We start from the raw sequence: 25472 nt of genomic DNA on the forward strand, positions 1-25472 counted from the left end.
ATTATGTATGCCAAATTATACAAAAACTGGACTAAAATGGGGCGACTGTGGCTCAGGGGGTTGGGAATCGTATCTGTAACCGGAAGGTCGCCGGTTCGATCCCTGGGCTCTCTGTCCTGGTCGTTGTGTCCCTGGGCAAGACACTTTACCCTACTTGCCTACTGGTGTTGGCCAGAGGGGCCGATGGCACGATATGGCAGTCTCGCTTCTGTCAGTCTGCCCCAGGGCAGCTGTGGCTACAACTGTAGCTTGCCTCCACCAGTGTGTGAATGTGAGAGTGAATGAATAGTGGTATTGTAAAGCGCTTTGGGTGCCTTGAAAATCGCTATATAAATCCAATCCATTATTATTAGAAATCACTGATCTTATCTTATAGATCTTATTGAGTAATTAATCCAAATTTGAAATTTTTGGTTTAAATCGTTATAAATATGTAGAGAGGAGGTCAGGAGAGAGGTACAAGTGGAGGCTCTGTAATGGTTTGGGGCTGCATTTCAGCCAGTGTTGTCAAAAAAGTTGATGGAATTGTGAAGAAAGGAAGAAATGAAGTTTAGATCAAGACCTTTGGACAATAAGATGACTGGAAAACCTGTGGAACAAACAAATCACATCTAATCCTCCTTTCCCATATATCTTTTGAGTTTTTACTATAAATATAACACTGGCCTAACATACGTTTGAGGATTATATAGAACTTTTTTACAATAAGAACTTTTGATTTCACCACCTACTTTCATTTTTGTCACAGGTGGTCTTGCTCTAGCTGTCGTCCAGTTCTTCTATGTGAAGTATCTGGTACTGTTCGGCCTTCCATCCATGCTCGCTACTTTGGATCAGCTGGTTCCCCCCAAGCTTCCCCGTTGTGTCAGCATCATGTACAGTTTCACAGGCATGTGGAGGTAAGACAGTGGAATCAATTCTGGGAAACCACAGTGATAGAATAACAAACATAGTACTATACTGGTCATTCAGCTTTGCTAAATATTCCCTTTACTAGAAAAGCTACCTTTCCTCATGTCCTTAAATTAAAACAAAGTCATTTATTGTCAAGTTTCAAAGTGGGCGCAGAAAATAGTTTCATTTTATGTTGTTAATAGTAAGAACAACAGGTTGTCCTACACAAGATCACCTGAAGATCATTCTTTCAGACTCATCATAATGATAAGCACATGTTAAGCTATTATTTTTAGGCCAATTTGTTTTCTTTAATTCATAATCAGCAGGTTTGTTGCAGTGTTTCTTAGACAGCAGGGACATTATGAAACAAACTGAAACCTTGTAGAGTAAAACCAAAAGCTTTAATAATTGAGTTTTACTTGTGTGTCAGTTAAAGGAACCTGGATATTTCTGGTTTATTATTATTTTACGCAGTGCTGTGTAATTGTAAGAAACAGGAAAGATGCTTTGATTTTCTTCTGTTTCGTGGTTTAAAATGTGCTCGTATTGAATTATTTCTGTCACAATGAGCGGAAAAAATAATAATAACTTGTCTTTTCACTTATTTTTTCAATTAAAATGGAAACTAGTCTAATAGATCTATTCCTAGTTTATACTGAAGGGGTCACAATTGCTCAAGTTAATGAACATGCAAAGGAAAACGCTTGTTACAAGGGACAAGGAATCTTATTCAGCAGGTATTTCATTAACAAAAACAATAACACACTGTGTATAAGTATATAAATAAGGATGAACATTTGTGCTATTGTGCTGTTAGTATTTAGACTTTGCCACTTCAGAAAATCTCTTTATGTATTTATATAGTGCAAAATATACATTCATTTCATCTTATCTATTACAAGCTTATACAGTGCAGTTATTTGTTGTTTAGCTCTTAAATGATTCACCTTTATGAATCATATAGGTTTCATGTGTATGATGATGGCAGGTTTTACTTCCTTTTTATGGTTTAAGGTTAAGGGTAGACAGTTGAAACAACTCTTCATATCTTAAAAATAAATCCTTAAAAGTAATAATCATCATCACAATGAAGTTGAATTAACATTTCTCTACAAGAGCTTATATCCTGCATCAAGGGACGCTTTACTGCAGGACCATTTTAGCTTGCTGTATAAACTAGCAGCTTATTATAGCAGTGGGCAGTTTTTAAACAGAACAAACATACCATTAAGTGCAAACCTTGAACATATTGCCATCTGCAACAAAAGGAGCGACTCAAATTGGGTTTAGATCCTGGTTATAAATTACCAGAGTATCCCAGCAGTTTGTCACTTTCTCCCAGTACAATCAGTCTTGTTCCCAAATGTAATTAACAGTGAGAAATTCCCCATATTTAGAGTACAAAAAGCTGAGCTAGAAGGCTGTGTGTTGGTATTACAGTAAAAAAACGAGAAAAAAAAACAGCTGTAGGATAAACGGACCAGTGTGCTGACACTGATGCACTCCAATCGAGCCTGTGTGTGTGCGCTGGTCGAATTCACTGATGGATTGCATAAAGCTATCCATCAACATTGCTGATGAAACAATTCCAGTTATAGACTGAGCCAAATCTAATCTTCTTAATGACAAAGAGGAAGCACATAAACACAAATGTGTAAACATACTTATTGCGCAGGTCTCAGTTTATATGAAGCCCAGTGCTCAGCTGGTTCTTACTCAATGATATATTATTATTATGTAAATTTGTGACTCAATGTATTTTTTTCACTCTTAGGCACTTTGATGAGGGGCTGTATCGATGGCTCATCAGGTAAGAGGCACTTCAGCGATGGACTGACTAATTCCAATGTTAATGCATACTTAAAATGAGAAATGTCATCCTAATCAAGTAATGCCTCAAGAATATCTGCCTATCTGCATCCATTTATTTGTCTGTCTTTATCTATGTCTGTCTTATCTAATATTTGGAATACTTTTGTATCGCATCTGTTATCTATTATGCAGTTAAAGAGCTTATTTCCTGTGGGGCATTGAACCTGTCAGCTGAATAACCTTAAAAAAAACATGCCATTCTCCTGCTGCCTGCCCACATTTTTCATCACAATGGATAAGGATGCTGCATTTGCATGTAGGCTTTCTCATGATTATGAGGTTGCATGTTGTTGGTGAACAGTTCCTCTATTGTGGCGCTGCCCGTGCACCCTGGAGAAATGCCTCCTTGTTTAATATGTGCATTTGTAATTTGCACACTTGTACTTTGGACAACACACATTATTGGTTTGTTCGCTTTTAATGATGCACACTTGGCTGAATGCAGCCTATTGGGAGTTTATGGTTTGCTTGGTGGAGGCAGGTTGCTACATTAAGGCAACGCTACAGTTGCATGGTTGTCAGAAAACACAGTGGAAATGTTCCCCTGTCTTGGTTATTATTTGCTAATTAGGGTTTTATTTTTTTCTCAGTTGTGTGACGGGTACAGTATGACGGTGCATGTGTACATCTACTTTTATGAAAGAATGCATATTAGAGATTTAAAATGGCTCCAATTAATTTGCTAGAGATCCCAGAATTTAAATTGCAAATGCAAGTTTCCATTTTAATTTGTGCCCATTGGAAATTGTTTTCTCCTGCCTAATGGCATCAGTTGCAATTATCCTACCGCAGATGCAAAATGATACCCATGACACAATGCCCCCGACATTCCTTCTTGCAAAAGTGCTTTTAAAGAGGTTTTAATGCAGTTCTGAAATTCAGTTGAAATTGTCTGAAGAGCGTTAGATGAGTGCGTAGGTGTTAAATGATGTACTCTACATGACTCACTGACACCCCGTCTCCCTGGGCAGCTAAGTGGCTCATTCTTCGCCATTCCATTGCGCTTTTCCTGTCTGTGTGCCACCGTCTCTCAGGTTCTCCATTTCACTCGCATTTAGTTATTGCCCAACAAAAGAGCTCTCACTGGGTTATTGATTGAATTATTGCAGCTACACACGAGCAGAAGCATTTGATCTCACACCTTAGTAAATATTGGTTGCAAATATGTAAGTGGGGGAATAGGTTGGGTATGGTGCAAGGTTAGAAATTAACTTCGGTTTTTAGTGGATTTAAAGCAAAACCGATTAAGTAAGCTGCATGCCTACACAACAACAATATATACTACACTCTTTAATTCCTAATGACAGTCGATAAAACCTGTGAGCATGTTGTAGTCTGCACCACCTGCTTGGATTAATCAGGTGTTACATAACACATTGATTAATCAGAGATTAATGTACAGCATGATATTATCATATTTTGAAAAACATCTGTTTAGAATCCATCTACATCCAAATGAATGTATTAGATGGATAGATACTCTGCATGTTTAGGTATTCAGTTTCCTCTGGCTCTGACAATCTGGTACCTTTCCATCTGTTTTCGCACCTACTTTCATCCTCAATATGGCCGAGCTGGCCACTCTATTTCAGGCTTAGAAAATGCTGGCTCATCTTTCAGGAACATTGATTAGCCACAGGGTGGCTGAGATAATGAGTTCCCAGCTCAGCAACACTGCACACAATGATTTGTTTGTTAAGTGTGTTGGAGTGATATAGCATGTTCAGACTCTTGTCAGTACCTCTGGGACAGACAAGGTTCTCGCAGTATCTGAGGCAATTTTTCTTCACAACATGCTCTGCATTTGATAACGACTGGACGCTATTCACATCGAGTGTGTTATCACATGAGGTGCTATTTTTATACCACATGGAACGTAATCTAATCTAAACCACAAAAATGAACTGCAGGAGCTGTGCTATAGCTTTACTGTTTGATGAATTACCTCATGAGAATTGTCGCTCTTTTATTTAACTGTGTATCCTCACAGTTTATTAACTGATATACTTAAGTCAGAACCAGGAGCAAAAGTGCGCTAAAGTGTTGAATAATACAGAATTTGTACGTTTGACAGTGGGTTAAATGTGTGTGAATCATAAAAAAACACTTAAAAACATTAACCCTCCTCCAGAGTTGTTAATAGGTTGATTGATATTCTCTGGTTTGCCTCTATTTTTGCAACTAGACGTCAAAGCCATGTTTAAAAGTAAAATCAGCATGACCACGCAGTTTTTTCTGGTTCTGATTAATCCAAAATGCATTGTGGTGCCATTTTTACACTTGCAATGTTTTGCAGTGGTTAGTCTTTACACAGGTTAGAATCCCCTTTTTTATTCATTCTGTTGACACTGGATTGCTGTTATTTTTATGACATGTACTCGTGTTTCAGATACATCTATGTTCCACTGGGAGGTTCACGCCATGGTCCTCTTTGCAAAATGTTTTCCACTGGTGTTGCGTTCGGATTCGTCTGCCTCTGGCACGGTGGACATGACTTCTTACAGTACTGGGCCCTGATGAATTGGGCTGGAGTTCTGGTGGAAAATTCTCTGAAGTCTCTCTTTGCCTCGACCTTTATTCACTCCGTAGTTGTAAGTTTGAAATCCATTGACGGTGCTAAAACATTAGGAGGTTTAAATTACCTACTAAGTCTTTCATTTAAGATGTGTGGATGTAATAAAAATCTCTCCTGCAGTCAGAAATAAAGAGGTCATATTATGTTATTTAGTGAGAGATGATGCCTAGAGAGGGTACACTAATTACAGACTGGAGACAAACTGGCTGGATCTTGTCACATCTAATGGGGAAGTACACTTAACCTCAAATATTCATGTTAGTAAAAGCCTGTTCCCAATTGCTTCTTTGGCCATAGCCTTGGGAGATGGTTCATGTTCTCAATATAGTGCTCATATCTGATGGCACACCGTGAAATCCACCTAGTTTATGGTCACACAGTTCATTTGTGCCAGGTGCCTCTCTGTTCCTTCTGCCATGTACAATAGAAATGTCTTGTGGTTCGCCTCTTAGTATTTATTTTTCTGATTTCCCAGGAGCAGAATTTCTCTGCGGCGATGAAAAGGCGATGCATCGCCCTTGTCTTTGCCTTCTCCACTGCTATGCTCATCCTTTCTAATCTGGTGTTCCTTGGGGGAATACATGTTGGCAGAATCTTCTGGAAGCGTGTCTTCATTCACGGTAAATTGCTTTCCACAACATTCACTCAGTGGGAATTGCATGTGGCTTTATTTTGCAGGATTGTTTCAGCTGGCATTTGTACATTCTCCTGTGTGGATTATCAGCCATGTGCTCCTTTTAATTTGACAGCTGAGTTGCATTGTAGGTCATCACATGTTTGCCCTCAGCGGTGAAAGCAGCTAAATATTGTTTTTCCTAAAGCAACAGAGCGAAGCCAGCCAGTATGTACTAGAAAATAAAATCGGAAATAAAATATAAGAAATCATTAAAAATTTTGCTTCTCTGTAGGTTTGTGTATTTAACAGTTTTTCTAATTTAATTAATCTGCACAGGCGAATAAAGAGACATCTGCTTATGTGGTTGTGCCAGGACCTATTTTTCTCCCAGTGTCTCTTTTTTTGGCTCATTGGATACCTAAAGAAAGATGGCAGCGCCTCTTGAAGCCTGTCTAGTTACGATAAGCAGTCTGAGCTGCACTCGCTGCTGGGCTGGGAGCACAGTCGGTACAAAAAAGCCCATCAGTGGAATGTCACATCATCAATATTGTATATTAACCAAAACTTTAATGTGGAATTTTAATTGAGTTGAATATGAGTTTACTCATTTATATCGCTAAAATGTGGCAAACATAGAGGCTGATTAAAAGTCCAAAATGTAAATTTTTATTCAAAGCCGGCAGAGGTCAAAGACAGTAAAGCAAGCAGCCCTGCAAAGGATCCAGAAGAAGAGCAGGCAAACACTAAATCCAATTGTCAGTCACAAAGGAGACAAACACAAAAAGATAAGAAGGAATAAGACAATCTGGCAGAGATCTGTGGAAACTGACAAGTGTATCTATATAAAAACTGTTGGGTGAGTCGCTGATTTAACACGGGAGAGAAACGGGGAACAGGTGTGGAAGATGACACAAGAAAAACTAATAAGGCAGTGGCAAATAGAAATAAAATTACCGCAGGAAGTAAAACAGACAAGAAGCAGTGATTACAAAATAAAACAAGCAATAGCTTGAACCAAAACATGACATTTATCCACTTATGAGCAGCAGTGGAAGCTGTACTACAACAACAACAACAACAACATTTCTACCCTGTAAAGTTTGTACAAGTGTTGGATGTTAGGAAACAGCTGCTTAATTGCTTCATTATCTCTTTTTCTTTCTTTCCAGCTCTTTCTTTGACTCTACTAACTCCTGAGGGAAATAAGTGAATCTTTAGCTGCTAAATGCATTTACCAGCGAGTCCCAGACTGTGCCAGTGTGCTTATGTTTGGTGCTGAAACTATGGTTTACACTGTGCTCATGAGAGCTGAAAACAGTTGCCTGCTGTTTAAAATAGGATTTTAAAAGGAACTTGAAGAGATGAAAGTTGTTACTAAGCTGATCTATGTAGTGCCAGGGACGTTTTTAAAAAAAAAAAAAAAGACAGATTGTTGTTTTCATTCATTTAAAAAATACATATATATTGATGTGAAGATCACTAGTATTGATGTGAGTGGTTTACTGTTAGATTTAAAGGTTGTGTAATATCACCCACGAATGCCATGGCAAGAGGTAAACTCAGGTAACAGATAAAGGGCAAAAGACCGTCTTTCTATTTCATGCTGATTTTAGTTCATGTTGTGCAGTGAGTGTAAATCCACAAACTGAAGCACTTCTTTATTACTTTTCTTTATTACTATTTATTATTTTAGCATTTCTGTTTATACCACAGTCTGTGGGATCTTAAAGTCAAACCTAAGCAGTCTGACAGGGTATTTTCCAGTCACCACTTAAGCTTCAATGTTACAGTAAAATTTTGTTGGAGGCAGCAAATGGTGCATAACTTTACACCTCCTCTAGCACTCCTGACCTCCTTCGTGCTCACAAGACTGTAGTCTCGGTGTAAATAAGTTAAGAGGAACCTAAAAATAAGTGCATGGTGTTTGAAAATACCATTTCAGTTGTGAATTATTCAGAGCAAGAGCTGCGCAATAGCTGAGAATCTCAGTTTGCTTTTATGGGGATTTATTAAGATCATTGAAATGCTAAAAAAAAAAAAAAAGACTGGAAAATTAGAAATACATGATTTAACAAATCACTTAATAAGCTCGGTTCTTTCACTGATTACATGTGTTTTTGCACTTTAAATTGAGATATAATGGTTCCAGCAGAAACGCCTGAGGCAGTTACTTGTGTCTGCGTGTGTCCTCACAGGAAACTGCAGAGAGGGAGCTGTGGTTTCATTAACATGAGTGTCTGGGATTGTGAGTGGTGCAGGCAGTAGTGTAATTGCTCCCTGACCTTTCTGGCAAAATGTACAACAAACAATTTTCTGAACACACTGTGTGTCTTAAGTTGTTTGTGTTAACAGTGTCCCCTTGAGTCTTGCACCTGAAAGCCCCCATGTACTCTAAAGTTACAACTAAGAGACAGACCAAGTTTTAATTCAAGAGCACACAAACACAGCAAAAAGTACCACTGCACTGTTATGTGTGGGGGTTTTTTTTTGTTTGTTTATTGCATGCACAAATGTGCTGATGACATCTTCACTGTTACCCAAGGAGTACTTTTTGTGTTTCATTTTTAACTGCAAAGATTCCTTAAAGCTCAATTTAAGGCACATGAAGTCCTAAAAATGGCAATATTTCCCCTTAGAACATTTACCTAACATTGGTAGAATTGCTATATATTTACTTTAGGCAACAAACGTGTGTTGTTCCCAATTTTAGCACATTCTTTTTTTGTCTAAATAATAATGGTACTTTCTGGGAAGAAACACAAGTCCCTTCTGGGGTTGCGTCAGGAGGGACATCCAACATAAAAATCCTGCCAAAGCAAACATGCGGCGCTACCCACTGTGGTCGGCTTAGCAGATGACTCCCCGCATTTCATTTTACCATAGACTTTTACACCAGCTGTCCTTCTTATTTCAACCCTTCCAAGGATTTATATCTCCTCCAAAGCTTGAAGCAGAAATCTTTTGTGTGTTAGGCCAGGTTGTTAACCACTACACTGTTAAGCCATAGTATTAGTGTTTCAGAAGCTAGTTTTTTAGTGTGCAAGCATGCTAACATTCAGTAAGTAGCACTAAACACATCTTGTGTATAAAATATAGGTGGAACCCTTATCTGATTTGACTTTCTTTTCTTTGTTTATTTTAAAGCAGTCATCACTGTGATTGGGATAAGACTATCCGGTTGCTAAGTCTGACGTCACTAGCCGTGTCTGGACCTAAACTCCGCTGCAGGTCCATATATCAAATGATCACTATGGCATTATTGAGAGTTGGAAAAACTGTCTAAAGTCTTTCATCTTCAATAAAATGATCAGCGTTCTGCTCTACCAGGTGTAACAATTGAGTTTAACATCCAGGCATCCATGAAAACGGACTTTATGACATTTAACGGAGTTAGAAGTTAGCAGGAAGTTAGCTCGCTAGCTTCTATCTAAATACAATATAGCATGTTCTGACTACGGGGTTTTGGAAACAAATTAAAACGTACAGCTCTGTTATCACTTCCAACATAAATGAAGACAGAAAACTAAACAGCAGTGACGTTTGTAGGGTTACTGAAGTTTGGCTATCTGGTATATAATGATGTGCTACGTGACCGCTAGCGACACAGCTATGTTAGCATAATATAAACAAGCTAACTTTTTTTCCACTCGATAAAAGTTAACGTGAGTGTTCTCGGTGGTCAGGAACAAATGTAATCGCATGGCAGGATGCTGTAAAAGGACCAAACTTCAGCCAGGAGAACAACTGAGATAATCCATCCACATACACTCAACAAAAATATAAACGCAACACCTTTGTTACTGCTCCCATTCCCCATGGGATGGACGTAGAGACCTAAAATTCATTCCAGATACACAATATAACCATCCCTCCCAAACAGTGGTCACAAATCAGTCCAAATGTGTGGTAGTGGGCACATCTGCTATATTGAGATAATCCATCCCACCTCACAGGTGTGCCACATCAGGATGCTGATCTGACATCATGAGTAGTGCACAGGTGTACCTCAGACTGCCCACAACAAAAGGCCACCCTGGAATGTGCAGTTTTGTCTCACAGCAAAATGCCACAGATGCCACAAGCAATGAGGGAGCGTGCAATTGGCATGCTGACAGCAGGAATGTCAACCAGATCTGTCGCCCGTGCATTGAATGTTCATTTCTCAACCATAAGCCGTCTCCACAGGCGTTTCAGAGAATATGGCAGCACATCCAACCGGCCTCACAACCGCAGACCTCGTGTAACCACACCAGCCCAGGACCTCCACATCCAGCAGGTTCACCTCCAAGATCGTCTGAGACCAGCCACCCAGACAGCTGCTGGAACAATTGGTTTGCACAACCAAACAATTTCTGCACAAACTGTCAGAAACCGTCTCAGGGACGCTCAACTGCATGCCCGTCGTCCTCATCGGGGTCTTGACCTGACTCCAGCTCGTCGCCGTAACAGACTTGTGTGGGCAAATGCTCACATTCGATGGCGTCTGGCACGTTGGAGAGGTGTGCGCTTCACGGATGAATCATGGTTCACATTGTTCAGGGCAGATGGCAGCTGAGAATGTCCCAGTTCTTGCATGGCCAGCATACTCACCGGACATGTCACCTATTGAGCATGTTCGGGATGTGCTTGACCGGCGTATACGACAGCGTGTACCAGTTCCCACGAATATCCAACAACCTCGCACAGCCATTGAAGTGGAGTGGACCAACATTCCACAGGCCACAATTGACAATCTGATAGACTCCATGCGACGATGTGTTGCACTGCATGAGGCAAATGGTGGTCACACCAGATACTGACCGGTTCTGGGTCCCCAGACCCCCAATAGCGCAAAAAACTGCACATTCCAGGGTGGCCTTTTGTTGTGGGCAGTCTGAGGTACACCTGTGCACTACTCATGATGTCAGATCAGCATCCTGATGTGGCACACCTGTGAGGTGGGATGGATTATCTCAATATAGCAGATGTGCCCACTACCACACATTTGGACTGATTTGTGACCACTGTTTGGGAGGGATGGTTATATTGTGTATCTGGAATGAATTTTAGGTCTCTACGTCCATCCCATGGGGAATGGGAGCAGTAACAAAGGTGTTGCGTTTATATTTTTGTTGAGTGTATGAGGTTAGTCATTCATATACTGCTGCATGGGATGGGTTGTAGTTACATCCTAAGGTTTTAAAAACTGAGCTTAAATAAATGATTAGCGGTAATAAAAGCCGAGGGAGGTCCACAGTGATCACTGACTGTTTTAGGAGCTTTTTGAGATTAAATAGAAGAAAATACAAAACATTAAACATGTTAACAACACAAAAGCCATATTAAACAGACTACTTTAGGCCCGGAAGTAGGATTCGTCACGTCATCACTTAACAACCGGATAGAGTTGCTAAGCTAGCAATGGCTAGTTAGCTTTGTTAGCTGGGTGAATCCATAATCCACTGATAGGAAATGGGACAGAGTCCATAGAAAAATGACTGAGTGACTGTCAGTGGTAGGAAAACAATCACATTTTCCTCTACTTCTCCCTTTCTAGTGATATTATATAAACAAAGAGGTGAAAAAAAGAGATAACCTACAATTTTTAAGTTTCTTCTTTTATCTGAAAAGTTGTTCTGGTCATCAGTTGGTTTTATTTTGTTTTTAGATTTTAGTTGCCTGCAAAAAACATTGCGAATAATCAAGAAGAAACGAAAGCACCGAATACATTTTTAAAAAATACAATCAGTTCCAACATATTTCTGAAGTTATATTTGGCTAGTAGTGTTTCTTTCAACTTTGCCTTTCTACTATGTTAGTTGTTGGCCACATTAAAGATTGGATAACTGGCTGGAGAACATATTTCACACTGAGGGTGTTAATGAAATGCAGATACCTGCAAAGGCAAAACACTGGGGTGTCTTGGCTCATAATGTACATGTAGGCTAGAGGGCTTTAAATAATGAATAAACAGGTGAGAAAGGCTTCATATAATGATAGCTTATGTGAAAATGGTTATACCCAATGTGATTAATAATTAGTTCATATTTACTAAAACATCAAGGCTTTTCTTAAAGATGGTTGCAATCAGACAGAAACGCACTATGCATACTACACAACACAAAACTTATCCTCCGTGCGCCATTAAAATATTTTGCATCATAATAAAGCTTTTCTGGCCTCAGCTCATGTAACCTTTTTTTTACGCAGACAGAAAACTGACAGTACAGCTGTGCATAAAGCAGCCAGTGTGTGCGTGAATTAGATTTTGGCATGAATAGAAAAGAATAGACCATTGAAAAGCATTGTGGGTGCAGGTGCAGGTTACTGAGATAATCTGGAGGCAGGCCAGTTGGGGAGGAGGTGCAGACAGCTGTCCTTACCTGCCTGCACGACCCTCGGAGAAACAGCTAAATATAGAAAAAGGAGGGAAAAAACGTAACATGATGCAGTATGGCACAGGGAAATGAGCAAACCTACTCACTTAGCATATACTTTTAAGCTGCGTTTAAGCTTCATTCATAATTAAATAACTGACAACAACACAGACTGCATTATCCAGATAGTTTGTAAATCGAAAAACATGCAAATATATTTGCTTTCTTTTTGTTTCAGGCTGGTCTACCATGGCCCCACCAATGCTAGCTTTCCTCTACTGCTATGCTCAGATTGGACTTGAGTGGACTCCTCACCCACCGTGAGTCACCTTGACTTAAGAGCAGTGACTGAGAATCCCTGCTACTGGACAGATACAACAACCTGCTGACTCCACTGCCTTGCTCTCACCAGCCAGAGTCTCACTGTGGTGGACCTGGCTCATAGCCACACAACCTGTCCAAACCTGGCTGAAGTACAGCTGAGCAGCCACTTTCCAAAACCCGCAAGTCTGCACAAAATTTGTCTGTAAGCTGATACTTACAGAGAAAGTTTTCTGAACTTTGGGTGAAATGTAAGTGCACCCAAACTGTAATAAAATTGCTGAAAATTTAGGGCAGTCTGTAATAGCAGCTCTGAGGCAGTAAGCTAGATGAAATCACTGCTATTCTAAGAAACTGTAAAAGAAAATGTGGACTCTGAATCTCTCTCTTGGTTATATGACTTTGACAAGGTATTGCTTGGAGTTGCAGGAAGCTGAAGAAAGTACCGTTGTTGGGGGAAAACTCTGTAAAAGACCCAGGAGAAATAAAGACACAATGAGACAAGATCACTTTTTATGCTTTAACGTGCACACGGGTAAGCTGTTCAGAACAACTCACAACGTGTACAGAGGCTGGGCACTTTTTATAGGAAAGACAGTGAGAACAGGATAAGAAAATACAAAACAGATAAAATAAACAACTCCATATGTGGCGCTAGTCTCGTCAGCAGAGAGCTGGGAGAAAGCTGTGAGAGATAAAACAATCTAAAACAATATGTCCCAAAACAGTATGTCTTTGCTGAGAAAGTCTAAAAAGATAATTCTAAACTAATCTAACCATAGACAAAAGGGCATGCTTGCACATTTAAAAGAAGGTAAAGAAACATAGAATCATTTTTCCTGTAACATTCCCTCCTGTTTTAACTTATTTTAAATGTATACAACAATTGTCTGTGAAGGTTATTTATTAAGTATCTTAAGCAATTTTTTAATTTTCAAAATGTCAGCATAGCAGAAATGGAAATCATTTGGTCTAAAGAATAAAACAAAATAAAATAATAAAAAGAACAAAGAAAATCATAGTAAATGAAAATCATAGTAAATGAAATAACAAGTGGAATAAACAAGAAAAAATAATAAAACTAAACTACAAAAAATAAAGGATAAAAACCTTATATTTAAAACGAAAACTACAAAAAATAAAAGGATGAAAACCTTATGTTTAAAAGGATGAAAACCTTATATTTAAAATGAAAACTACAACAAATAAAAGGATGAAAACCTTATATTTAAAATGAAAACTACAACAAAACTACTGTGATCTCTAGTTTTCACTTAATAAGGGATTATTATGTTCTTCCTGATATGGGTGTTGCTGCAGATGCGGCTGCAGGAGTGAGTGATGGTTTACTAAAAGGATTGTGGGGACTGCACAGTGTCTCGTCTTCTGGTTTTACTAAACTGGCAGTTGAGTTCTGTTCTTCTGACTGTTTATATTTTGTTTTCTTAAATCTCTCAGTTTACAGACACTGTTTTTGTCCGGCGTCTGGACTTTTCTTTTCTCACCACTGCTCGTCAGCAGGAGTGAGTTTTAATTTCACTTGCTTGATTACCCATCTTATTTATGTATTTACTTATTTTTGTTTAAGTAATATATACACAATACAGCTGCTATCACCTTCGCTGGTATTAGAGACGAGAGTGGTTGCTCACACGCCCTTCTACTTTCGGACTATTTCCAAAAGCGGTGTGAACTTTACGAGACGGAACTCGACCGTTCTCTCAACTCACCAGCACGTCAGTGAATAGCAGTAAAAGAAAAACACAGTAGGAGCAGCTCAGTCTCTTATTGGACCGTGAAAATTCAGCTTGCTCCATTAATTAAAACAATACACACACACATTCACATTAGAGATGGCACGATACCACTTTTTTATGTCCGATACCGATACCGATATCATAAATTTGGATATCTGCCGATACCGATATGAATCCGATATAGTGTTTTTTAATCAACAAAACTGTTTTTTAAATATCTTGCTGCATTTTGCAAGTCTGCAAGTTCATACTCAAGTTTAAAACAACAACTACACTAAAGCTATTCTGTTATACCTGTATACAAAAAAAAATTTCATAGTTCAGCAATACTGATCAATCTAATAAACTTAAACCTACACCATCCTCCCTATTCTGGTATTTTAAAGAGTACTTAGCGTAAATATTAAGCAACCTAACTAATAGGGTTCCAACTCCCAGCAACCACAAACATAAATAAATAAAAAATAAGGAACCACCCCTCACGCGCCACCTCATGATGCTTAATCGACGTAATCAACCTTAATTTGATGCAGTGTGAAAAAAAATGCACAGAAATCAATTATTTTTCAAGAAATATTAAATAGATTCAACATCTTTCTTCAACAAAATTGCAGACTGCACAGATGGTACCTTCCCAAAGTAAAAAGTACTATAGCTTACTAGGGTATATATTAGACTTAATAGTCACTATATACAGTAATTGACTTCTATTCATTTTACATCAAATTAAAACTTTGTGTGTCAGATAATTATTTATTAAAAGCTCGACATTTTAAATGAGAATAAGAAAGAAAAGTATGTCTTTGTGCCCCCTTTTCCCTGTTCATGCCCTATCGGCCCCCCTGGCTAAACTTTGCTAGATCCGCCCCTGCACAGTTACCAGCCGTCAGCTACGTAGAAAAAGATCCTGGAGTAGAAAGTAATATTAAATAAATTCTAACAACAGCTTATCAAGCTTAAACGTTCTGCTGTTGTTCAGCCGCTGGTTTCCTCTTTCTGGTGCAAAGTGGACCAAAAACAAACAAGAGAGACGGACTCGCGACAGAAAAGCCGATCAGCTGATCATTTAAGCAGTTTCACGATTGAAGTAGCAGCCGGAGAGCGAGAGGCAGTCGCTTGTTAAGCTTAACGTGGGAATGCTTTACAAACATTCAGAGATGGACTTACACACTTGCTTTACTTCTCTCGGGGATAACTTTGTCCGAGATGAAATGCCAGGTTGCTAGCGAAGCTCCACATGCTATCCAGACCACCTACAGGTCCGGCATGCCACAGCCGCTCTATCATGTGATGCATACTGCTCCGACTGCTAACGTTCTGAGGCGAGTTACGGCGTGTTGCAAGTTTTGCGAGGTGCTTTCGTGATATTTAATGGATCGGATTACATTTTTTATTTTTCTCCGATATCCGATCCAGTAATTTAGGTCAGTATCGGACCGATACCGATACGTAATATCGGATCGGTCCATCTCTAATTCACATTCACAGCTTCGACGCGCGCGCGACCAGAACCCTTATGATAAGGGGAGCTCCCAGAGCTACTTACTCCCTAGACCCAGTCTAGACCCAGCTGGGGGAGCTACCCAGAGCTCCAAAGCTACCAGTCGACGAGCTCCCAGAGCTACCAGTCGACGAGCTACTTCCGCTATTTTAAATTCCCTGAATTCAAAATGCGCTTTTACGCAAGATTGTGTCAGTGTGTCTGTATCTACCTGGTCAGTGTCGCCGGGTCTGGTCCACCTCGATCGGGTCCCACCACCGTGGGTCGCTTTCTAAGACGTTGGCCAAGACCCGAATTTAAACGCTCCTGGACTTTTATCACACACCTGGTGTGTGAGCTGTCGACAGACGAACAACGTGGACTGGTCACGGAGATGGGACACGATGGAGGCGCTCCGGCTCGAAGGACCAAGAAATGTTGGGGGAAAACTCTGTAAAAGACCCAGGAGAAATAAAGACACAATGAGACAAGATCACTTTTTATGCTTTAACGTGCACACGGGTAAGCTGTTCAGAACAACTCACAACGTGTACAGAGGCTGGGCACTTTTTATAGGAAAGACAGTGAGAACAGGATAAGAAAATACAAAACAGATAAAATAAACAACTCCATATGTGGCGCTAGTCTCGTCAGCAGAGAGCTGGGAGAAAGCTGTGAGAGATAAAACAATCTAAAACAATATGTCCCAAAACAGTATGTCTTTGCTGAGAAAGTCTAAAAAGATAATTCTAAACTAATCTAACCATAGACAAAAGGGCATGCTTGCACATTTAAAAGAAGGTAAAGAAACATAGAATCATTTTTCCTGTAACAACCGTCTTCCTGTAGCTCTCCACAAAAAACAATCAGATGTAGACGGTTGACAAAAAAAGCATATCCAACTGCAGCCTTTGATTGAAAACACTAATCCTGTTGATTATCAGTTTATTACATCTGGGATGTAATAAATGACAAGCTGTTTTTGGCTTATTTGTTGTTACACACTAAATCACCTTTCATTTCCAAAATGTCAACATAACAACTAAATTTAGACAAAAGTAAAATCTCATTTTGTTGCAAAACTCATCTGCCATCTGTCCAAATCTGTCAAGTACTTGGTCATCAAGGACTGTCAGAATGTGCCTGCTCAGTCAAAGCAATGTGATTAACACTGAGGGTTATGAAACAGCAGAGGAGTCCAATCCATTTGTGCTTTACTGTAAAGCTTTTGTTTCAAGGGGGTTTTGCAAGTCATAGGCTGATTACACATGTGAGAGTGACACTGCTGAATAATGTGCATTAGAGCTGATAGATGTTGTTGTTGTTGTGTGTGTGTGTGTGTGTGTGTGTGGGGGGGGTATTTAAGGCACTTTCGAATTGTATGTTCAAAGTTACACTGCCAGATTAAATGTCAATGTATATTACTCAATATTCACTCCATTTACTTCAAAACCAGGTATTATACTGTGCATATTAAGAATAAATATAATATAGCCTTATATACACTCCGTGTTAATCAGTGTTGTTCGACATTTCTAAGGGTCGTAATGCAAATATCTAATTAGCTAATCACATGGCAGGAACTCATTGCATTTTAGCATGTAGACATGGTGGGAAAAAAGGTGGATTTAAGCGACTTTGGACATAGCATGGTTGTTGATGCCAGACAGGCTCATCAGGGTATTTCAGAAACTGTTGATCTACTGGGATTTTCCCAAAAAAAACTGTCTCTAAGGTTTACAGTGAGTGGTCCAAAAAAGAGAAATTACCCAGTGAGCAGCAGTTCACTGGGAGAAATGCCTCATTGATCCCAGAAGTCAAAGGAAATAGCTAACTACTTTGAATTGATGGAAAGGCAACAGTAACTCAAATAACTAAGTCACGCAGAAGAGCATCTCTGAGTGCACACCACGTCAGCGCAGATGGGTTACAGCAGTGGAATACCACACCAGGTGCAGCTCCTATCGGCTAAAAATGGAAACTGAGGCATCACAATTCACACAGGTCAATAGGAGGTTAGAACAATCTTGCTTGCTCTGGTGAGTCTTGATTTCTGCTGTCACATTTGTATGGTTAAGTCAAAATTTGAAATAAATGACATGAAAGCATGAATCCATCCTGCACTTATTAGCAGTTCAGGCCAGTGGTGGTGGTGTAATGGTTTGAAAAGCATAATTTGGGCCCCTTAATGCACCCTGTCATAAAGGTTAGATTATCTCAAACTGGTTTCTCCAACCTGGCAATAGGTTCAATGTACTCAAATGGCCTCCAGAGTCACCAGATCTCAATCCAATAGAGCGCCTTTGGGATGTGGTGGAATGGGAGAGTCACAACATGGATGCGAAGATGACAAATCTTCAACTTCTCTCTTCAACAATCTCTGATGACTGTTTCCAGCACCTCGTTTTATTAAGGCAGTTCTGAAAAAGGCAAAAGGGAGTCCGATGAGGAACTAGCAAGGTGTAACTAATGACGCTGATGGTGAATTTTTACTCCTGCACAATTGCCCCATTTTTTTAAAAGCAAGTGAAGAAATGACACAGAGGATGAGAGGGATCTCTGAAACCTCTTCAGTAATAACGATAGGGAAATCATTTTCAGGCACAGAGAGTCACTGAGGCATTGCTCCAAACATATGTCTTTTTGACATGTGTTTGATGGCTAATATCTATTAAGTTTTTTCATTATATGGAGGGGAGATTGTGAATTTAACTGACATCATAATGAGTGGTGGAAAAAAATGTAATGACTTAGTATTTCATTAGAGAAGCTGACACTTTTTGAATACTGTGTTGTAGCCAGATATTTTTTGGGTGCCAGCACCTACTACTTCTGCCTCAGCTTCTATTTTAATCCATTAAAAATGTCAGCTCTTCTGAGAGCTTTTTGCCAGTATATTACAGGCTTTAAATTTTCATATTCTAGACAGAGGAACTCTTTAAGCCTTCCATAAATCATCATGCAAAAATGATTTTAAAACAGCTTTATTCTAAGGTTGATGACTATAATGAATGCAAAATGTGGTGTGTAAAGCTAGTTGCCAAAAGAAAGAAACATCTGAACGTGCCAAAACATAAAACAATTTATCTTCTTAATGTTTTTCTGAGTCACCCACTGTGTCCCATTGGGCCTAGTTATTTACTAATATTTTTTAAAATACATTATTAAATGTTCTTGTAACAGCAGATTAGTGTTTACTACATATTTTAGGACAGTGATTGAGTACATCGATTACAATCAGTCCACCACTGTGGCTCTTTGGTGAAATTTTGAAAAAGGTTTTGACAAAAGTGATAGTATATGACACATCAGTGTAATAATTGGTGAGATCAGCTCTACTGAAACTGTTTGTTACCTTTTGTTTTCCAGACTGATCCTTAAAGAGAGGTTGAAAATTTTTTGTCGCATGGCAAACCAAACTGTGGAGAGTTGAATGTGAAAATTCATGAAAACTAATCAAATAACCATAAGACATTCAACAGAAATTGAGATTAATTTACCTCATTATTCAGCCACGTTGGTAGAAGAGAAAGAAATCTTCACATTAATCGGTTATGAAAGCCTGGAACATGTAATTTATTAAGAGTAAATTTTACATTTTAAAGTTTGACCAGTGAGCCACAGCACAGTTTTTGGCAACCAAGGCTACCAACTCCAAGGGATTTGCATCTGCTCTTTACATTTCAGGGGTTTGTCAACATTTTTTAAACTTTATGTTTAAGTACTTAAGTAATCTGTGCTTTTCATGCAATGTGGCAAAACAGTCTGGGCTTCTTGCTATTCACAGTGCACAATAATGAAAGTAAACAGCTTCGGGGTACGGATTCAAGAAGATTAGGTTAGGAATTAATGAATTTTTAGTCAGATGTGTCATAACTGAAAGCTATTACCTTGCCTCAGGGTCCTGAGTTTCGCATGATCATGCCACAGCAACTGACTGTCCCCAAAGTTTAAATTGCTTAACCTGCACTGGTCTGCAATTTGGTGTTTAAACACTTGTATGACACAAGCTTGTTTGCCCTTAAGTAACAGAAGTACATTGTAATCTGGACTCTGCTGTTCTGATAAGGCTCAGGTGTTTCCATTAGTTGATGTCTTTCATTGGGATAATCACATCTGTGGCACTAAGGAGGATCAGTGGGGGCAGTGAAGAATCCTCTTAAATTAGCACAAAAGTGTGAGGCTTATCTGACATAAGAAGATCAGCAGCAGAATACACCTGCTGAGTTACACCTTCTTAGAGACGCGTCCTAATCGTTAACAGAGGAGCCATAACGCAACAACACGAAAGACACCCGTGAACCATTGCCTGAAGAGATCTGACAGCGTGCAGCATGTATAAAATATTTATTATGAATAGCACAGTATGTCACAGTTCATAACACGGAGTTTCCATTGTGCTTAAAATACATTTCTCATCACATGACGTGAACATAGAGGCATGTGCATAATACATAAACCATACATAAAATTCAAATTCTGCTCTTTCTTAAGAATCCAAACGTTGCAGTACAACTTGTGCATATCTCTCTATATATCTATTTCTATATCTCTGTGTAGAGTTTGCTAACTAGGCAGCTTTCCATAGCTGACCACAAAAATAGATCAGTGTAAATCTTCTCGAAGGAGCAACAGTAATTTGGGTATTTAATGCTGCTTGGAAAAGGAGAATGGGGCAATATCATGAAGGCACAGTGTTGCATGCTTCTCAGTAGCAATCAAAGGTAACGACTTTAATATGTAAATGTTGATGTTATGAAACCGTGGTGCTGTACTTGGTAACTTAATGTTTTCTATATTTGCGTTGTTTTTTGGATCAGTTTTTTGTTTTTTACAAATGTTAAAGCAAAGAACTACATATTGCTTTCAAGCATTTTAGAGTGCATCCCTTTTAGGATTGTATATTTATGGCCTTGCCACAGGCCTAAGTGAGAGTACCCTGCACGGGCCATATCTTTGTTACTGAGCTGCATGAATCAGATTTCATGTTTTTTACTATTTTCATTTTGAAAACAATCAGACTTGGTTTTATGCCTTAATGCAACAAATGTAAAAGTAATATAACAGTAAATTTACAATATGAATAAAACCGATCACAATGATGGAATAAGGTACATACCAAATGATAGTCATAGGTTGTGTCATTCATAATAAAAGTTTAAATATATGAATATTACCAGCTCTGTCATTGATAAAGTGAAACAACAATTTATTGTGGCTTCAGTGAAAATATTATATCTTAAAGGGGACCAGTTACACTCATTTCCAGCTTCACATTGTTATTCTTGGACTCCACTAGAATAGATTTGTATGATTCGCAGTTCAAAATAAACGTTAAAAACTTTATGCTAGGCCTTGGTGCAGCCCCTCAGTTCATCCACTGTCTGAATCAAGTTGTTTTAAGGCTGATATTGATTGGTGATTGGTTGCCTCTCACAGATTTTAACAGGTGGGAGGAGCTTCTGTTAGATGACCATATTAGGAATATCTGTTTTCTCTGACATCAACCAGTGTTAAAAAAAAACAAAACAAAAACAAGAAAAACTCTTAAACCTGAGCATTTGGTTAAAAGGAATTAGTCGCACATGTACTAACCTTACTTTTTTTTTTAAATCTTTCACCATATTTAATGAAAGCCTCTAAAACTGTAACAAGAAAAAGCATAATAGATCCATTTTAATGTGCCATTTTTCACAACAAAAAAAAAAAAAAATCAGTGCAGGTGTTTTCATTTAATCTTCTGTTTGACACGAAGATTTAAAGTGTTGACATCTAAATGACTACAAATCCATTGTTAGCCCTAGAAATGTTTCTTTCTAAAAGCCTCCTGTAATCACATATGGATTACATATAAATTAGATTACTGGTATTCGTTGAGTTTTTCCATTGTTGGTGGAACTGAGTTAAAATCCAAATAATCAAGGTAACAATTGCAACTATTTCAGTTTTTTGCCTTAATGAGTTCTGGGTTTTCTGTCTGTCTCTTAGGAGACAGCAAGAGAAAAGGATGAAGGAGGAGGGGGGCATGCTGCTGCCATACAGCACACTTCATTTCCCTGTTACACAGTTTTTAAACCACTGTTGAATCTGTTATTATACAAAACCAACGAGACTGATAATGATTACAGCCGTATGTATGCGCTGAAGCAATTTCCCTACCCTTGGTGGAGCAGAGTACTAAACCGCTGCGCTTAGTTTTCAGTGCACACTAAAATGGGTGTAACTGGTTCTTGTGTGGTTGTTGGATCATTTGCATAAAGTGGAGTTTAAATCTCGGGTGCTCAGCGGGCTGCACAAAGCATCCTATCACTCTCTAAGTATGTTTATGTGAGCGGCCCATTATTCTGCAGTTATTGCACAGACATGAGTGTGGTTTAAATCTTCTCACAACATAGATATTGTTAAATTATACTTTAATGTTGTTTCAAGAATTGCGCATGCTATTGATGTAAACCTGACTTAGCATTTGCCAAATGTAGCCTCAAAACCGCCAAAGTAGGTCTGCTTTTTCTTAAAATAGCACAGTAACTTTACTGGATTTATCCTACCGTGTTGGGAATGAGTTTTGTTCAAGTAACCATGCTTTATATGCTAAATTGTGAAAGCTGCAGTAGCAGGTATTAAACTAAACCCTATCATTTCTTTTCTTTTTTTTTCAGATAACTTGAAATTGAACATTAAAATAGCCACTTACAAAAACAGATCTGAAAAGAAAAGAGTTGCAGGCTCACAGCCAGAAATTTGTCAATTATCAGAGTCTGCGTTGAACTCTGCTGGCTTCAAACATAATGACTAGATGAGATGATCATCCTCATCTCATCTATTCATAGATAATAAATACGTTTTTGTCACATCTGTTTGCACTTTCAAAGCGTTTAAAAACATCTGATGGTTGATTTTGCTGCTAAGATAAAGACTTGAGTTACATAATCTTTAGATCCTTCTTTCATTACAGTGACTGAATTCCTCAGCGATGCCATCTGACCTCTTTTCCTCTCCCTTTGATTTGTGAACTCTTGCGCAGCAGCTTCATGAATAATCTGTGATCGAGAGGCCATGGTGATTTTTAGTGCCTTTTCTTTGGTTTTGAGATCACAATTCTTGGAGAAGCAGACCCCCAAACACTGGCAATAAACCTAATGAGTTCTCACTTCTGTGATGACATGCCCATTTATTTTTAGCAGGCTGAATTTTTGATGGAACATGAGTGTTGGAGTAAAAACCTCAGCATCTTTTTCCTCTCAGCTGTGTCCGTCCCAGCTTGTCTTTTGTGACGGAGAAAGCGCGCAGGGAACATAAATTATCCATGAGTGATGAATAATAAAGAAAAATGGTTATTTTTTTCTCATGAAAAGAAGTGCTTTTATTGGATAAATTCAGTAAAGCTCCTTTTTCCAAAGATGAACCAAAAGTCATATTATTCGTCTTAGAAATACAAGCGTTAATTTCAGTGATATAAAACTTTATTTCAGCTGATTGCAACCACTTTCCAGGCTTCATTACCTGCAGTCTGATTGTTTAAAAAATGACTCACATTTGCAGAGTATTATGAAACTTTCTTCCATTATTCATTGTTTCTCAAGTGCGGCGACGGATATCTTAGAACTAAATTGTACTGTAAAAGCTAACTGTGCCTTTTTTTATTGCTTAATACCAGAGTGCATTGCTTTGCTTTACTTTGTTTCATGCATATTTTTCTCATTTAGGTTCCACTCAGTCAGCCTGTCCACATTGATCACATTGATTGTCTATTGTATTTTTGTTTGTTTGCTTTCGGAAACGTGTGTCAATTTGTTTTGGTCATTAAATTTAAAGTCGAAGGACAAATTTGATAATATTTGGCATATATGTAAACTTTTAGTATTTATCATGCAGGAATTATTGCAATCTGAGTTAATCCCTATTTAACAAGAGTTAACGAGAAAAATGAAATTGTAGAGATTGTTCCTGTTATTGTATATTTTATTTATAATGATTGGAGGAATCTGCCTGATGCTGGTGTTCAATACAAAAAATAAATAAATAAATAAATAAATAAATACATTTTGGGACTTGATAAAAATACAGCATTCTATGTCAACATTCAATTTCTACCCTCAGAGTCTACAGTAGTCATCGTGTTACGTAAAGCAAGTTGCTCACAGTATAAACTAAATGTCTGTATGATACAAATGCAGCTCTTCTTGGCCAGTTAGACGCTACAACTACTGAAGATTATGTGGAATTGGGGAAAAACAAGTCTTTTGATATTAAAAAGAAATAATAGCATGTTCACAGTAAAATAAAATAAAGATGTTTCATTTAAAAAATTTAAAAATAATCACATTAAATCTATATTCTTACCAGCCATTTCATTAGGTACACCTGTTTGACTGCTTAACAAAAATATCTAATCAGCAAATCACATGGCAGCAGCACAATGCATCTAGGCATGCAGATATCCAGTGAAGAGAGATGATTTAAGTGGCTTTGAAAGTGGCATGGTTTTTGATGCTAGACAGGCTGCTCTGGGTGTTTCAGAAACTGCTGACCTACTGGAATTTTCCCACGTAACCACCTCTAGGGTTTACAGAGAATGGTCTGAAAAAGGAAAACTGGGTTTGGGTGAAAATACCTTCTTGATTCCAGAAGTCAGAGAAGGCAGGCGACAGAAACTCAAATAACTACTAGTTACAACCAAGATATGCAGAAGGGCATCACCGAATGTAGCAGCAGAATACCATACCAGGTGCCACGAGAAACTGAGGCTACAATTCACAAGGGTTCATCAAAATTGGACAGTAGTAAGATTGGAAAAATGTCAGCTAGTCTGATGCCTGCTTCTAGCAGAATAAAGTCCCATGTCACAAAATTATATCATCTCAGACTGTTTTCTTAAAAAGGGGAACATTTGCAGCAACTGCATGATGCCATCACATCAATATGGACCAAAATTTCTGAGCAATGTTTCAGCATCTTATTGAATCTACATGTATGTCATGAAGAAATAAGCCAGTTCTAGAGGCAAAAGTGGGTCCAACCCAGTACTAGCAAGGTGTACCTGATGAAGTGAAAGTGTATATTGTAACAATTAAATAATATATATTAACATAAACATACACCATCTATATGAAACACTCCTACAACAGCTATGCGTGATATGGACTTCTGTGGAAAGTCTACGGCATAACTGACGATGTAACCAGTCACCCCTTTTAACCCTACACTGGACCTTCCATGGCATTCAGTCGTCGTGGGCTATGTCGACCCGTCCCGTAGTTATATTTCTTGGGAGGGGCACATCAGGTTATGTGGAAGGTGTACGGTTAAAAAAGGGGTTTCCGGTTATCTTGTAAGTTATGCCGTAGATTTCCCGCTGAAGCATAATTCAGGCATTACTGCACCAAGTGTGTCGTTTTAAAAAACATTTGAATGTCTGCAACACATTTTTTGTATTGACTGCATCATATTATAAAGGGGTTGAGGGGTTAAAGATTTTTCCCACTCTGAAGGAAACTCTTCAATTTTTCAAAGCCAGAAGCAAGTAAACACATTTAAAACAGTTCAAGATCATCTGCATTTCACACACTCACTCTGAATTTGTGCTCCGAAAAGACCT

At 38.6% G+C, this 25472-nt stretch overlaps 1 protein-coding gene across 1 annotated transcript in view; it reads left to right on the forward strand.

The window, feature by feature from the left end:
* The window catches only part of hhat (hedgehog acyltransferase), a 29919-nt gene extending 4474 nt beyond the window's left edge, over positions 1-25445 (forward strand). The window contains exons 8-12 of the mRNA XM_080868528.1: positions 749-899; positions 2672-2707; positions 5159-5360; positions 5820-5964; positions 12555-25445. Coding sequence (XP_080724654.1) covers positions 749-899; positions 2672-2707; positions 5159-5360; positions 5820-5964; positions 12555-12640 — 620 coding nt within the window. The 3' untranslated portion in view covers positions 12641-25445. The remainder of the gene's footprint in view (positions 1-748; positions 900-2671; positions 2708-5158; positions 5361-5819; positions 5965-12554) is intronic.
* The last annotated feature ends 27 nt before the right edge of the window (positions 25446-25472 follow it).

The sequence above is a fragment of the Rhamphochromis sp. 'chilingali' genome, assembly GCF_963969265.1.
Source record: "Rhamphochromis sp. 'chilingali' genome assembly, chromosome: 20".
Taxonomy (NCBI): Eukaryota; Metazoa; Chordata; class Actinopteri; order Cichliformes; family Cichlidae; genus Rhamphochromis; species Rhamphochromis sp. 'chilingali'.